At 35.4% G+C, this 16745-nt stretch overlaps 1 protein-coding gene and 1 long non-coding RNA gene across 7 annotated transcripts in view; one reads left to right on the top strand and one right to left on the bottom strand.

The window, feature by feature from the left end:
- LOC138710237 (zinc finger protein ZFP2-like) overlaps positions 1–16745 on the bottom strand; it is a 105651-nt gene that overhangs the window by 50581 nt on the left and 38325 nt on the right. For all 6 annotated transcript variants that reach the window (XM_069840923.1, XM_069840924.1, XM_069840917.1 and 3 more), the window contains 2 exons: positions 6629–6766; positions 2872–2954 (listed from right to left, as the gene is read on the bottom strand). In XM_069840923.1, the coding sequence (XP_069697024.1) occupies positions 2872–2954; positions 6629–6766 (221 nt within the window). The remainder of the gene's footprint in view (positions 1–2871; positions 2955–6628; positions 6767–16745) is intronic.
- LOC138710241 (uncharacterized) lies at positions 11588–16284 on the top strand. The gene is made up of 4 exons (XR_011335189.1): positions 11588–11949; positions 12079–12173; positions 13320–13432; positions 14106–16284. It is a non-coding gene; the product is annotated as an uncharacterized lncRNA (long non-coding RNA).

Below are 16745 nucleotides of genomic sequence, written 5' to 3'. Positions count from 1 at the left end.
TAACTTTTCAGGTTTTTTTTTTCTTTTTTTACTTCCTAACAGAGCAGAGAGAGAAAGGAGTTTATGGTTTTAAAAATTCACTAAAGTATATTTAACAAGAGACGTAAAATTTAAAATGTAGGTTACTCTCTACAATTTTGGTAAGCCACCGGCATGGCTCAGTCGGTTAAGGCGCTTGCCTGCTGGTCTAAAGTTGCGTTCGGGCGCGGGTTCGATCCCCGCTTGGGCTGATTACCTGGTTGGGTTTTTTTCGAGATTTTCCCCAACCGTAATGTGAATGCAAGGTAATCTATGGCGAATCCTCGGCCTCATCTCGCCAAATATCATCTTGCTATAACCAATCTCATCGACGCTATATAACCTAGTAGTTGAAACAGCGTCGTTAAATAACCAACTAAAATAAAAAAAATACAATTTTAAACATTCTTAGATTTTTTCAATACCATCTCCTAAAGTACTGATGAAAAGACAGAAGGGAGTGAGAAATCTCGAAAGTCGATATCTGGGGATCTATGCAATCATAGAATATGAATAAGGTATTATTTTGTCCGACTTTGTCCCTAAAGTGGTGGAGTGGGACAAAGATGGGTGAAAAATTAAATTAGATGTCTTAGGGGTTTTCGAGACGAATAATACAATTTCTACGAATTCAATATGGCAGTTTCAGTACTATGAATTATATTTAAAAAAAAACATCGGATAATGCAGAAAGATATAAACACAGTTAACATATGCACAGTATTTAAGGGAGTATGTAACACCTTTCGACAGTATACATTTAGTAAAATCCAAAAGTGTAATTTCTACATATTCTTAGGGTGATCAGATTCACATTGATTAAAAAAAAAAAGGGGACACAAAGCTTCAAAAAGGAAGACACTGTTCGAAAAAAAGAGGACAGAAAATATATACTTAGATTTAGGATTAGGCCTATATATTATACTTTAAATTACGTCAATACCTATTTTATTACAACATATTTACTGTACAGCTTTAAGCCCGTAACATACTACAGCAACAAATGCATTTGTCAAGCTATGGAAAATGCTTTCCTTTAGCATTGAGTAAAGCTCGAAATAAGGCATAGATGACATTGGTAGGCTAGCGATTTTTTGGAAACATAGCTACCTCACCATCTATGTTTCTCACTTCCACAGGCAACCTAACCTAACTGTAGCCTATAAAATTTATATTACATGAATGACATTGAACAATTAACAGAAAGTAAGACATTCACATTTATGTAAATTTATTACTACCACCGCATATCAAACCCAAAGACCTTGTATGATATTATATACACGGTCTTTGATCAAACTGCTTCCCATGTGGCATAATAAAATTCGAGTTTTAATTATTTATACAGAGATGGCTCCACTGTGTAGCAAACTGCCTCCCATGTGGCATAATAAAATTCGAGTTTTAATTATTTATACAGAGATGGCTCCACTGTGTAGCAACATATTTCTCGTTGTTCTGTGAAGACATAAGCATTGCTAGAAGAAGGACTAATATCTAGAAGAGAGATTAATCTCTATTCTAACTCGTTGGTCTTCACACATATTACATAGTTCATAGTTCTCAATGTAGTGCGTTATGGGTCTTAAGACTTATATCATACATACCATACTTAAAAGTATGTTAATATCTATTTTAATAAAAAATAATTATAAAAAACTTAATAATGATTTTACAGTTATGTAGCTACATATGAAAGTCAGGGAAACTATAGGCTCTAATTTTATTATTAAAGAGGACAGAAAATATCTAATTAGATTTACATTCACACCTCAATTTCTCGATTTACTAACTAGAAGGACCAAAGAAAGTTACGATCGTTGGAAAAGAGTATATCCTTCGATGCTGCTGCCACCTACAGGCAAATTATTTGGAAAAGGCGTGAAATCAGATAATTTCAAAATACCAGGCATGCAAGTTACGAAAAGGAGGACATTTCTTGATTTTTTCAAAATCCGCCCAGATCCCGGACAAAGGCCTAAAAAGGAGGACAAGTCCAGACAAAAGAGGTCGTCTGGTCACCCTAAAATGAATTTTGTAATGGATTTTAGTATAGTTATCAGCCAAAACCTTCAGATTAATAGACAACTTTTTTACAATCCATAAAATATTTATTGTGCATGGTAATTACATTTTTCATTGGTGCACTTTGTGCAGGGAAAATTGGTTACTCCAATATTTTGTACGATTTTGAATATTTTAAAATGCTTTCTTCTGTGTTTTATTCACAATGTGTGTGTGAAGAAATTATTGCCCTTGCAATATCCATTGCAATCCTATTTATTATACCTTTATATAAATCTAACTTCAGCGGCATGCAATTTTACCCAATTAAAGAAATATTTTTGATCTATAAGAAGCATTGTAATTTTACTAACATGAATTGGCATACGACCAGTAGAAAATCCTTACATTATTACTGGACAAGTATTTTATATTGCTCTGGTAAGGGTAGAATTATATATATGCAATGCTTTTTTCCTTGTAATTTAGAAAATGTAGGAGGTGTATTGTAAAATTATTGCGAATGAAAGTCATTTACATGTATTTAAGGTATTCTTTGAATCGGACTGTACCGTGTGTGTTTCATAACAATGATATGAGCTGGGGGTATGATAAACGACTCGCAACGTTATCACAACTCATTCATGCAGCTCACACAAACAATATTGGCTCCCCTACTGGAAATGTCGAAGTTGCCAAAATCGCTGCCTCTAACTGTACCACATAACTAGTAAGGATCAAAGTCTTTTCTTCCTACATGTCACAGTAACATGTAACAACATCTGACACCATCATTTACCTGAACCATCAAAACCAGACAATAACTGCAGACATGCACACTACACTTACCTCTCAGTCAAGACTTCTGATCCTTCTATTGTTTCTTCCAGGCCATTCTCCTCTTTTACTGTAATCATGTCAAATGTCTCGTCCTGAAAAAAAAATAAACATAAGGGACAAGCTCAATGTAGGCAGATTCAAGTACAGAAACAATTGAATACAATGCTATTGTCAGAATATAATAAAATGTGATATCAAGCCACGCACAACTTTCATGATGGCAATAATAACATGCATGTGGTTGTTATGAGCACAGTACAGCTACATGAGCCACAGCTTGATTTTCTTGTTTTCCCAAACACGTGCATGAATGATATGTTTGAAAGACGTTATGACATTCAGATATTGGCATTGATATATTATATCGGAGTTTCAATGAATGAAGAACTAAGTCCACACCTGTGGAGTAACGGTCAGCGCGTCTGGCTGCAAAACCAGGTGGGTTGATGCGTATTACTGTACTGTACACTTCATCTCACTACATCTCGCCAAAATATTGTAAAAAATTGCACAAAATTGTAAAAATTTATTATATTTAGTAGTTTCACTCCAAAGGAGAACTGAACATCAGAAATGCCTTTCGGCCAGAACTGTGGTTGCTCAACTCGAATGCATCAACCACATACACTTTCTCGGCTCTTAAATGACTAATGTGTATCAAAATATGCCACAGGCATATAAACAATTAATTAATGCCCAAATGCACTTTAATAGTGCAATACACTTTATACAAAGTAAATGGAACAATAATACTGGTAGGGCAATATTGTGAACAATTTTATAGTAACATTTGATAGGCCTATGAATGAAATCCTTTTCAATATATTTTCCGAAACTTATACATTATATTCTAACAAACCCCCCTTTGATTTGATTACGTGGTTGAGTTTTTCCGAGGTTTTCCCCAACCAAAAGGCAAATTCCGGGTAATATTTTGGCGAATCCTCGGACCTCACTTCATTGACTTATTTGACTTGTTCCACATCTTAAAGCTTCATTGCTCATGTAAGAGCTATGGAATAAAATAAATAAATGAATGAATGAATGAATGAATGAATGAAAGAATGAAAGAATTAATGATAAAGGATCCAGCACCGAAAGTTACCCAGCATTTTCTCGTATCGGGTTGAGGGAAAACCCCAGAAAAAACCTCAACCAGGTAACTTGCCCCGATCGTCTATAATAGTGCGTATAACTCACTTTTATGCACATTGTATGAATCAGTATATGAAACATTATTATATGCGTGGTTATAAAGTCCAAAAAAATTAAATATACAGAGGGTGTCGAAAAAATGTATACACACTTTGACAGGAGATATCTATTTAATATATTTCAAAGTTGGACCGAAAAACAACAGTAATGTGTAATGTGATGTCCTGCAAACAGATGAGACTCACATACGTTATGCTAGCGTTGCTGTGTGACAGGTCAATCAACAACAACAACAAAATGGAGCCAAGATTATCGTTTGAACAGCGGAAAGCAATTTTGAAGTGGTATTGGAGAACTGAGAATGTTGTTGAAGTTCAAAGCATGTTTTTATGGAAAATGCTGTTAATTTACCTGGAATTAATATTTGGTGTGGGTTGTCATTTAGGGTCTAATTGGACCATTCTTTTTTGATGGAATAGTAACTGGCCAAGTGTACCTGAACATGTTACACACATCCGTCTTACCCGCCATTTGAACACTATATGGAAATGATGAATTTTACTTCCAACAGGATGGTGCACCACCACATTACCACCGAAATGTACGTGCGTACCTTGACGACAATCTTCCAGGGCACTGGATAGGACAAAGAGGTCAGATTGGGTCTCCATCGCATTCTCCGGATCTAACTCCTTTGGACTTTTACCTATGGGGGACTCTTAAGAATGTTGTATACCGTAAAAACCAGTTACACTGGCAGCACTTCGGGAAGAAATTGAAACAGCATGTGCTGCAATTGCTGAGCACACTTTCGCAAACGTTGCTTGAACAGTAGTTCAACATACTCAGAAGTGTGTCGATGCCCATGGTAGGCATTTTGAGCAACTGCTGTAACTTTGAAAGTCTAAGATGATTAGTGCTCATCATTTTCTGTTTGTGTGAATTCAGCTTTGTTATGTTAACATAGTTTTTTCTTTGCTTGAAGTGTGTATACATTTTTTGGCACCCTCTGTATGTCTCCAGGATTTAAAATGATTCAAAACCTTCTAACGTGTTTTTCTCGAAACTAACAGATTGTCGCATAGCCGGTCAATGCATAACACCATCTAATTTTTCAATTACTTTTCTTGTAATTCATTTAACACATTTTGTGGTATCTACGATAATTCCTTCGATTCTTACAAATACCGTCAACAGTAGGGCTAATCCTCATACATGAATGTCATGCATTACATCCACAGAAAATCAGTCTACTATGGCTTGGCTGTATGTAATCACATTTCTGCTGATATACTTCTTTGTTATTCGTCAATGTACTCATTCTTTCCTGTCACAACCAACTGTCCTCCTAGAATTTTTTAAGTAACCTGAATTTTCAGAATTGAAGGAATGCTACGACCTAGCACTGCCACCTATAAGATCTATTGTCCTGTGCATTCCCAACCCACACTCAGAGACTACAATAGAGTTCACTTCAAGCAGGCAACCTCAGTCGTCCCTAGGGTAGCTCTCTCTGTCAGGGAATGCTTGTACAAATACAGCATGCTGCACTGTGAACTTAATGCCTACAGTAAAGATGGAAATGAGTCCACGGTCCAACACTGAAAGTTACCCGGCAATTCCATTGTCATTTGTTGAGGGAAAACTTCGAAAAAACCCAGTCAGGATTTGAATGTTCGCTCAATTCAAGGTCAGACATGCTAACCATTTTAGTGAACTGTGGGCAGTGCAGAGCCTGCGGTGTGATCTGCTGCATGTTTTTATGGTGATATTAGTTCCTCTCTCTCTATACTTTGAATGTGCCCAAATGTACGTGTAGATTCAATGAAGCTATACAAAATAAATTTCCTTTCTTAAAAAGGAGAAAAGGAAGATACTGTATTTTGCAAGCTTTGGGACAGTGATCTCTACATTAGGCACTGTGGATGAAGGAATATTTTGCCACATAACGAAATACTGAACATCATAACAGAGAGAATGAAAATAGTTCCAACAACAAAAGTAACTGATTTTTTTTTAACATTTGGTGCAGAGATGAACTCAACTTACAAGGGACAGGCACATTTGCATTTCATATATTTCTATGAGTCTGTGTGAGTGAGAGAGAGAGAGAGAGATAGTATCCCAATACCAAACTCAGAAATTATGGTCACCTTACAAACGAAAATCATTTCACAATACGGTTAAGCCCCAGCAAACACGTCGCTGATGTTTGTATATAGAAAAATAGACAATTCTAGACAGAGTAGAAAGGAAACTAATGATTCAGAATAATACTTCGAAAACCTACGAAGTCTTATGTGATTAGTACCTTTGAAATTATCTTATATTACTTCACAGTGATATGGCTACTCTCACGAGCTACACCATAGAACGCATCTTTATAACTCCATATCGAGGTTCATCATAACTGACGATATAAGCGATGAGCACTTTTTACTAACTGATGTCACAGTTCACCAAACCGAGAAAGAATTAATTACTTGTACCAACAATATTAGTCATAATCATGCACCTAGAATATTGCGACAGAGTTCTTTGAAGACAAAATTAAAAATTAAGTCCAATATACGGAGATATCATAAAGAAAAAAACAATAAACATTACTCACCTCAATCTCGCATTTCACCACAGGAAATTTATCTTCCTCTTCAGTTTCCTCAATTTTCACTTGACATGAGAGGGCATAGCTGGGGTCGGTGTCCTTCATTGTAGTCTGAGAAACATGTGGTGCAAATAAATTCCATACCTATGGAACACACAGGATTAAAAAATGTGTAATTAATTATTGCCAGATACGAATCAATTCACTTGTTGCAGCCCTTAACATTTCGTCTGCATGCTAATGCTTGCCTACTGCATCTCTTACAAATGAGCAATAGGGAACACAGCTAATGATAATGTTCCAGCAGCAGTCTTGAATTCGTGTCATTATTATTATTTTTTTTTTTTGCACACAACATCCTTACTTAACAGGTTATTATTATCGACAATATATAATGCAACTTGCAAGTAATCCCATGCTGTCTTACTCTTGAAAGTTTGTGTTTGTCTCTTATGCAATATTTATATCCTGGGATAAAGGACAAAGACATTTTTATGAGATACCGATAAGTCAAGATAGGTCATATGAAGAAGGATGCGTGGAGCTGGTACATCACAATAATAAGATAGGTTATGTTTAGTGTAAAGCACCATGATGCATATGTTCCAACATCTTAGAGACAAATAAAGATAATGCAGAAAACAGGCTTATTTATTAACAACAAATATAGCAAATTTACAAAGGGAAAAACTGAAGAAATGGGAAAATCCTTGAGAATTTTAGCTCAATTTCCTAGCAATATTACCTCAGATGGAGTAGATATCCAGAGCAGGATAGAACAGAATAAAATGACCATAGCATATAAATGTAAAGAAGCTGATTTCATGATATGATTTTGTGCATATCAATAAGCTATTTCTTTGGAAACTGTGTCAAGATTATCTTCAATTTTTTTTTTTTTCAGATGTCAAATTTATCAGATTACGTAGATTTTAGAAATAAATGTTGGAGCAGAGAGAACACCAAATATTACTTCCCATCTTTACCCTCACAATAAAAAATGTGACTGTTGTGAAGAAGACGACACATACTTTATCATTATATGTTTATGCCAGTCACTGCACTTGTTTATTATGATGCATAACTGAAACCATTTATAAAGGCACTCTATTATTTCCTCGTTTGCATAAGAAAGGCATTTCTTATAATTCGGAAAGATATATTAAAGACCTTATGAAAACAAAAAAAATTAGGTAGTACAGTAGAACCCCAATTATCCGTCACCCTATTAACCGATTGGCGAATTATCCGACTGTCTTTCTGTCGTTTTTTTTTTTTTTGCTACAGAAACATATGAAGTAGATTCTATTGTACGTGATATTAGTATACGTTTTTTTCTAGAGAGTGTTATTACAAGCATTTACACTTACACAGTTTGGTGTACTATTCGAGTTGCCGTACTCTACAACTTTTATATAAAATGTATTCCATGAGTGTCAAAAGAAACGTGTTGTGCTAAGTACCGAACAAAATTCAAATAATTAAGTGGTTTGGGGAAAGAGAAACTGTGGGTCATCTTGCATCACAATATGAGACTGATCTCGCATCACGATATGAGACTGATGTTACAACTGTGAGCAATTGAATAAAAATCAAAGAAAAAGTGTATACAGTATGTAAATCTACAACATGAGACCTCTACTATTTATATCTTTCTGCTGACAGCCATTACAAGGAGTTTTCTTATCCCTTAAAAATACGTCGTTGACAACCGAACTTAAATTAATGAACTTCTGACTCACTACTAAGCATGTTAAACACAAGACTATGGAGAAAATGACGAAAATTCAAGTGTTATTCACTTAATTTACGAAAATATTTTATGGTACGGATTATCAGACTTTTCCGATTAACCGTTTCATCAACCCCCTTCATTACCACGGATAATAGAGGTTCTACTGTACTGAAATTAATTTTGCATAAATGTGCATAAAGCGACAGGACGAGTATTGTAAATATATATACAACATTATTATTATATTTACAAGATTAGCATTTAGAAGTGAAGTGACAGGAATAATCTGCTTCTGTAATACACTTAGTTAAAAAAATGTTTCGAAGGAGGGCTATTACTGGACAATGAAGCTCTGGACGTAATACGCTGCTGCTGTCCGATTTTCATATATTAAGGTGAGATCAGACGTCAAATTTTAAAAAAATATTCAAAATTTGTTTCCCTCCCACTAAACAATTATCTGGACTTTTCTGCGTAATTTGGTATATTAGACTAATTATTAAAAATAAAGTGTAATAATTCTAAGTGCCTTTAATTACGTAATATGTACCTCCAAAATGCTGGAGTGTTGGATTCCAGTAAAATACCCAAAAAAAACTACTTCTGAAGATTGTTCAGCAGTTACAGACTGAAGTGCAGTACTTCAAACTGTTCAGTATAACATATTGCATGTGTTTGTAATAAGAAACAAATTCATAACATTCTCTACTAAGTGGAAAAGTAGCTTCCTAGATGACATCTTTATATCATTTGTTGTTGGCAGTGACAGTTACATTACACAGTTAGGTCAGACAGGCAATGAACTCTATGTACAGTGGAATATATTTTTGCAACCCCATTCTTCATATAAAAATGACTAGCTATGTATCTCAAAAACGGGAAATACAGTAATACAATAAAATGTGGGGTACAAGACAGAAAATCGATCAGATTAGTCCAAAGAACCAGCACTAACAAGATGAGGCCGAAGCAAAACATATAAATTTAGTTGAGTTCTAAGTGTACGACAAAATAAAAACATCACAGATTCAAGCAGTAGTTGCAAAATACGACATCACCATGAACAGAATCGTTATATATAAATCTAACGGAATTCATACACACACACCACTCACAGAAGAATAAGTAATGCACTGATTGTTTGCCCTCAGATCCCCACTTCTGTTCTCAAGTTAAACTTTGTTTCGTGTTTATATATTGTTAATTTCTTATTTTATTATTGTTATTATTTTAATTAAGTAGTCCATAATTTCATTGTCTGCTATCGAAATGGTGCTAGTTTCGAGTGGAGCAAGAATACTGGGAAAGATTGGCAGGTAAAGTAACACAATATTCGGACATGAGTTACGTTAACACGTCAACTATTGATCCTAATCAGCGAGTTCCTTTCATGGTGTGTGGATAAGCTTCGGGGCTTCTACCGCATTGTCTTGGTGTTGGTGTTTGAAGTTTCTTTCATGTTGGCTGCACTTGTTCACTACGGAATTACGAGGCGCATCCAGAAAGTAAGTTTCCCCATTTTTTAAAAAAAAGAACACACACTTTCAGGAAAACATTTATTGGCAACAGGTACAGTAATGTTTCAGCTATTTTTCAACATAGCCACCATCAGAATTGAGACACGTCGTATTGTGGGATCAACTTTTGTATCCCTCTGTCGTAGAACTCTGCTGCCTGTGAATGGAACCAGCATGTGACAGACGTCTTCAGCTCTTTGTCGTTGCCAAAACGCTCACCGGAGGACAGGAATTTCTTGAGGTGCAAGAAAACGTGAAAATCGCTGGGAGCAAGATCAGGACTGTAGGGTGAGTGATCAAACAACTCCCAGCCAAATTCCGTCAAAACAGCTGTTGTGCGCCGAGCCGTATGTGGACGAGCATTGTCATGGAGGAGCACAACACCTGCAGTAAGCATTCCACGCCTCTTGTTTTGAATGGCACGTCGCAATTTTCGCAGTGTTTCACAGTAACGGTCAGCATTCACTGTTTCACCTCTTGGAAGGAAGTCAATGAGCAGAATGCCCTTCCTGTCCCAGAACACTGTGCACATCACTTTCTGTACCGACAGCGTCTGTTTGAATTTCGTCCTGACCGGAGATCCACTATGCCGCCAATGCATTGACAGCTGCTTGGTTTCTGGGGTGAAGTGCGAAATCCTGTCGAGGAACTCGTCGCTGTCATCGTGATACCGTTGCAGAAATGTCAATGCTGCTCCTAAACGTTGCATTTTGTGTTCGGGTGTCAGATTTTTCGGCACCCACCTGGCACACACTTTTTTGAACAGCAGGTGCTTAGTGACAATCTCATGCAACAAGGATCGCGATATCTGCGGAAAATGCTGCTCAGCTCCGTAATCGTGAAGCGATGGTTCTCCATGATGCACTGCCGCACCAGCTCAACACGATCATCATTGATGAGGGACGGTCGCTCACTGCGCTCTTCATCATGGACATTTTGACGACCTTCGGAAAACTGGCTACACCAGCGACGCATCATCTGCTTACTCATGATGTTCGGCCCATAGACCTGACAGGGCTGCCAATGAATTTCAATTGGCGCAATGCTTTGTACATTAAAGAACTTTAACACCGAATGAACCTCACAGGCGGCGGGAGAAGGAATAAGAGCTTCCATTTTGGACCATTGCTGCCACGCTACTGGCACCAGGCGGGACCTGTACAGCTGGCATATGATTGATATGTCATAGATCTGTTACACATGCGCAATTGACACGGCTAATTACATTTACTTTCAAGGGGAAAAAATCGGGAAACTTACTTTCTGGATGCGCCTCGTAGATTAAATCTCGCTTCCTTTCAACATGCACTGCTTGCAACATACATTGGTTGACTTACACACTCGTTTTACTTTTTATTTTTATTTTAGTAGTAGATTATTTTACGACGCTTTATCAACATCTTAGGTTATTTAGTGTCTCAATGAGATGAAGGTGATGATGCCAGTGAAATGAGTCTGGGGTCCAGCACCGAAAGTTACCCAGCATTTGCTCGTATTTGGTTGAGGGAAAACTCCAGAAAAAACCTCAACCAGGTAACTTGTCCCGTCCGGAAATCGAACCCGGGCCACTTGGTTTCGTGGCCAGAAGTGCTAACCGTTACTCCACAGGTGTGGACTACACACTCATATCTCATATGTTTAGTGATGCTGCACATACATATCATGATACTGAATAATATCTTTACTAATTTTGAGTTGTTCCTTTACTAGTCTCTACGGGCCCTATTCATAGACATCGCGCTAGCCCATGCTACGAGCGTTCTAAACTAGCCCCGGTTATAGCCAGGTTACTTTTACAGGATTCAGAGACGCCGATTAATCAGTGGCTACATTAGTCGGCGTATTAGCTTTGGAAACTGTTACACGATGCTGAAAATGCTACTGCGCATGTGCAGACTGGCAATTGTCATGCTCAGACGCAAGCGATTCCGGATCGTTTCTGTTTATTTGTGAGGTTATTGGCGATATTAAACTACAATAAACTATTTGTTTTTTCTTCTGTGGTAAAAAAAAAAACAAGAAATATGCATGGCAGCGTGCGGGAATTCGACTACACAAGAAGAAATGTCGAAAATGTAAGTAGAAATGTTATAATATTATACCGTACGTAATATTTTTAGTTTAGGCCTAGACGTAACTATTATGAAATATTGGACTTCAAAGAGTCAATTATTCTAATTCAGTATATATTTATTTACTTTTAGTTGAAGAAATAACTAAAAACAACTGGTGGAGGATGCCCTGCTCCCGACATTGATGACGTAGGCCTACTAAACGATATGGAATGTTAACATATGAGGTATGTGTTTTTGGTTCTTAGGACATGTTTTTGTAAGTAAGATAGGCCTATTACTTCATGGTAAATGTTTAATGTGGCTCTGGTATGATTATGTCACCTAAGGCTACTCTGAATAGGTACTTGGTAGCCTAATTAATATAACGTAAATAATATATCTTGTAGGAATATAGCTGATAATGCTAGTAAAATGTAATTCCACAACAATCGTGAAAATGCAAGCTACCATAAATGCAGTTTGGATAATATGTCTTTGTAAATACCCATAGGGGATTGGGCCACAAACATCTGATGTCAACCCACACAATTATCAATCATACCTTAACGTAGGCCTAATATCTTGTGTACAAGAATTATCAAAACTGAGACCTTATTTTAAAGGGCAGTAGGAACGCCTAGAGATTTCTGAGATATCCTTTTCTCTACTTCGTCAAAAGAAATAACATTATTTGAGGTTAGAATTACCTACATAAGCATAAGAAATTTGTAGAATCCAAATTGATGGTCAGCTATAAAATTTCATTATCTTGTGTGTTTATAGAATGCTAGTAAGTGATTTGTAAAATATACCTACATCAAACTCATATTTATTACAGAACTGAAAAGACAAAACCTCATACGCCTATGTAATCTGTAGTTGTGGTGATGTAAACATAGATTACCTCTTATTGTGTTACAATAGAAAGCCCTAAGAGTAATGGCAGGAGTGCAAGAAAGATTTTCCACCTTAGACTTTCTTTGAGTAGCCTACATGATGTTTCATGTCAGAAATCAAAACATCCATAATATAATATTATGATATATTAAACACTGTGTATATAATACAAGACAAATTAGATTTCCATTTAACCTCTATTATTCTCAGCTGTTATAAAACGTTCACTGTTTATGTATTATCTTAAAGCTTTGATGGGTCAAGAGGAAAAATTTAGAAAATAATTAACAAAATTGCTTTATATTCATTTTTGCAAAATGATGCATAGTTTAATTATGTTTTAAATACTTACTATGTATTAATGAACATATTTTGGCTATCTGCTTAATTTACTTGTTCCACATCTCAAAGCTGCAATGCTGATGTAGAATCTATATAATACAATAAGTATTATGTTTACGTTTTCATTTAATATTAATACATGCTTATTTCAGGATGTTAGTATTGCACCATCATCATCATCAATCCCACGTATGTCTGCAATAAATCCTGTCTCCACAATCCCAGGTGAATGGGCGTTAACAGTCTCTACAGTAGTCAACAACAGGTAAGTTTAAGATCTCATTCATACCTAAGAATATTGCTAGGCCTATTTATGATTACAATATTATCAATCAATCAATCTTCTTAATGCATCCAGCAGAGCTGTGTCTTCTGCAACTGGTACTGATGATTTTAATTTACTTTTTTTTTTTTTGTGGTTTATAATAATCATACAATGTACTGTAGGCTATATTATTTCAAGGCAGTCCATTGGGTCAAAATGGGACTTTACAACTGTGTACATGATGGAAAATTATGGCTATTTTTCTTTAATGAAGGACAGTTTAGTTAGTATTAAGACATGAATATTAAATGCAACAATAATATTACAATGTATCACTAATATGAAACGGTTAAACAAGGGAACATTAATTTGAATACTAGAAATTGAGTGATACATTGTATGACAGTTATTCCAACCCAACCAACAAATTAATGTACAAGTGCTTCATAACAATTAAAATTTATGATCTGGAATATGAAGTGGGATGCATTTGAATCATAGTACATTTTGCAGAAAATTAAATTTTCTTGCATGTTTGGATCAAATAGATAATTTCAAACAATGTGATAAATTTTCAAACTTAGACAATTAAAAAAATTCACAGTTTTGATAAGTTGTGTCTTTTGTGTACAGTAGTATGCAAATGATTAACATTTTTTTCGTCTTTCCGTAGGACTCTGCTGCAAGATCGTCGAGAATGACAGAGTATGAAGAAGTGTTCCTCCTAAGCATGAAGCCCAAAAATTAAATGTGATGAGAAGTTCTATGAATTGCAGAAAACAAAATTGTTATTAGAAATAAAATATTATTAAATGCAAAGTTAAAAATTATCTGGGACAAATGAAAGAACTAGAAATGTAACTTAGTAGTAGTGGTAATGGTGGTGGTGATGGTAATAGTAGCACTAGTAGTGAAATTTTCTTGAGTTCTTGTCTACTTCATTTCCTTGCGAGCTTCCCAGCAGTATATAGGAACTTGAAATTCTTCTGTCCCAATCATTTTCTGGGGTTTGGTGTAGAGTAGTAAGTATTTCTTGTTCATTATTATATTTGTGTTGTTGCATGCTACACAGTGTTATGAGTGTAACAAGTTTATTCGATGGAGATATGCTGCTGGACAGTTGTGGCCAATTTCTAAGCTGAATGGGACAACTGCATCAGATTGAGGACTATTAGTATCACTGTATATTGGGCTCTAGTAGTGTTTTCAACTTTTTATTTTCACATTGTTGTTTAGTGAATTCTATACATGTGTGTGTGTGTTCCTTTTTCTTATTTTAATGTCGGTTAAGAGTTTTGCCGATTTATAAGACAGGTTACTTATTTATTTATTTTTTTTGTTTTTGCTGGATTCATCATTCATCAAACCTGTAGTTCCTCAGTTGGAACATATTCCCTGATGGAGGTTTAAGTACCTACCTAAAGCAATTTAGTTACACTTATGTCTATAACTATGCAATTAAGGTGTTATTAGTAGAGAAATTTAATTCAGAGTCTTTAATTTAGGCTTGGAAGTCTCTAATGAATTGATCCATGAATTGAAAAAAGCAAAATTATTATTAGAAATGGAAATGTTAAGAAAACACAATTAGAAAGAAAAGAATAGGAGGAGGGCCTAATGAAAAGCTGGAAATGTTGTTTTCTAATGCCAGGGATTTGACAATAAAGTCATTTGACCTCTTGCACTCCAATATTTTTCGAAGATATTGTCATGGTCAGCCACTGAGGCACAGATTTGAGGTGTTCCAAATCCATTTCTTGGTTTGAGTTGCACAATGGACAAAAACTGGAAATGTAGTACTTTAGTGTAATGTTCTCTCTTTTATTACATTGCTGAAACTCATGTTTACAATATCATGCTCTTTCAATAAATAATATTTTGTTTTATTTTGTGTTAGAAGAAAATACTTATATTTCACCACTTCTTTAAATGAATTTATTTTTTATCAGACAGTCTATCAAAGGTAGAGATGTGATTTTGCATGGATAGTTTTTTAGTTATGAGGGAAATGCTTCATCACTGCACAGTGAACTGTCAACATTTTGAATTTAGAAAAAAAAAAAAATATATATATATATATATATATTTTCCAATCGTAAAAATATTTTTTTCATATAGTAGGACAGTATTTTACACGTACTAATTTTCATAATTGTACAAGATACAGTAATAGTGGAAAAAATGTTGAATATTTGCAAAATTTTACTGCTGTAAGCTGTACCTAACCCTTTCAGGTATGTTAGAGTAAATATCTGGTCGCAGGATTCTTTCCAATGCAGGGCTAAATCTGCAATGCTTCACTCATTTCTTGTGATCATTTTACTGGTGATTCGTCTGTATTTTTGCATGAAACTCATTCAGAAGTTACTAATTTGCATCACTTACAACCTGAAATGAATATGGAACTTAGGAATGAGGAGAAAAATAAAGGTCTATATTTATTTTCTTAATACTCTCACTCTATGCTAAACGATTTTGTTTTTTTGTTTGTTTTTTTTTTTTTTTTTTTTTTTGTAATGGCGTTTGCTTATTCTTGTATTATGTTGACATGCTTTGTTTGGCTTTTCCCCCTTTGTCCTTAGAATGTACAATAGTTTGTAACTTAGAAATAAGTGAATATGCAAAATATGAATAAAATTATTGTATGAAGCGAAGTTTAAACCTACATACGAGTTTTAATTTAATTTACAGAACCCTGAGTTTCCATTATACTACTCCCTTTCTTTGATATTATAAACTTATTAATTTGTCCTACAGAATAATATCTGTAATATTGACAATTAATAAGTCTATAATATTCTCATACCTGCAGTGCATATTTCTGTACAGATTACTGTGCACTAAACTGCGGATTCCCGGCCAAACAAGTCACTCAACTGAGTGCGCTCCTAGTATAATGACAGTTGACATTGGACATAAACGTCAACATATATGCCTAACTTGGAGTCAGGCCACAAAAGGAAACATTGAAGGAGGGGGGTTCCACTGGTGCTGTGGATTGAATTCGGCGTAGCTCAGTAGTCAGAGCGCTTGGTATGTAGAATCAAGGACCCGGGTTCGATCCCCGGTGCCGGAGCTAATTTTTCTCCTCAAATATTAACCTTTCTTTGATGTTTATTTGTGAAAGTTCTCCAAGATTATCTATGTGCTATCTATGGTGCCAGTACCTAAAATCAAATATTTTTATATTGAACTTATTGTACGTCATGGAAAGGTATATTATCATAACATCCTATTAAAAAATAATCGCATTCTGCCATCTGTTTCAGTGACGTGTGGGCATTGGCACTGGATGCACTATTTATACTTGGAG

This window comes from Periplaneta americana, chromosome 12, assembly GCF_040183065.1.
Source record: "Periplaneta americana isolate PAMFEO1 chromosome 12, P.americana_PAMFEO1_priV1, whole genome shotgun sequence".
NCBI lineage: Eukaryota > Metazoa > Arthropoda > Insecta > Blattodea > Blattidae > Periplaneta > Periplaneta americana.
Note: the sequence above shows the minus strand (reverse complement) of the source record. Positions and strands in the feature narration are given on the sequence as shown.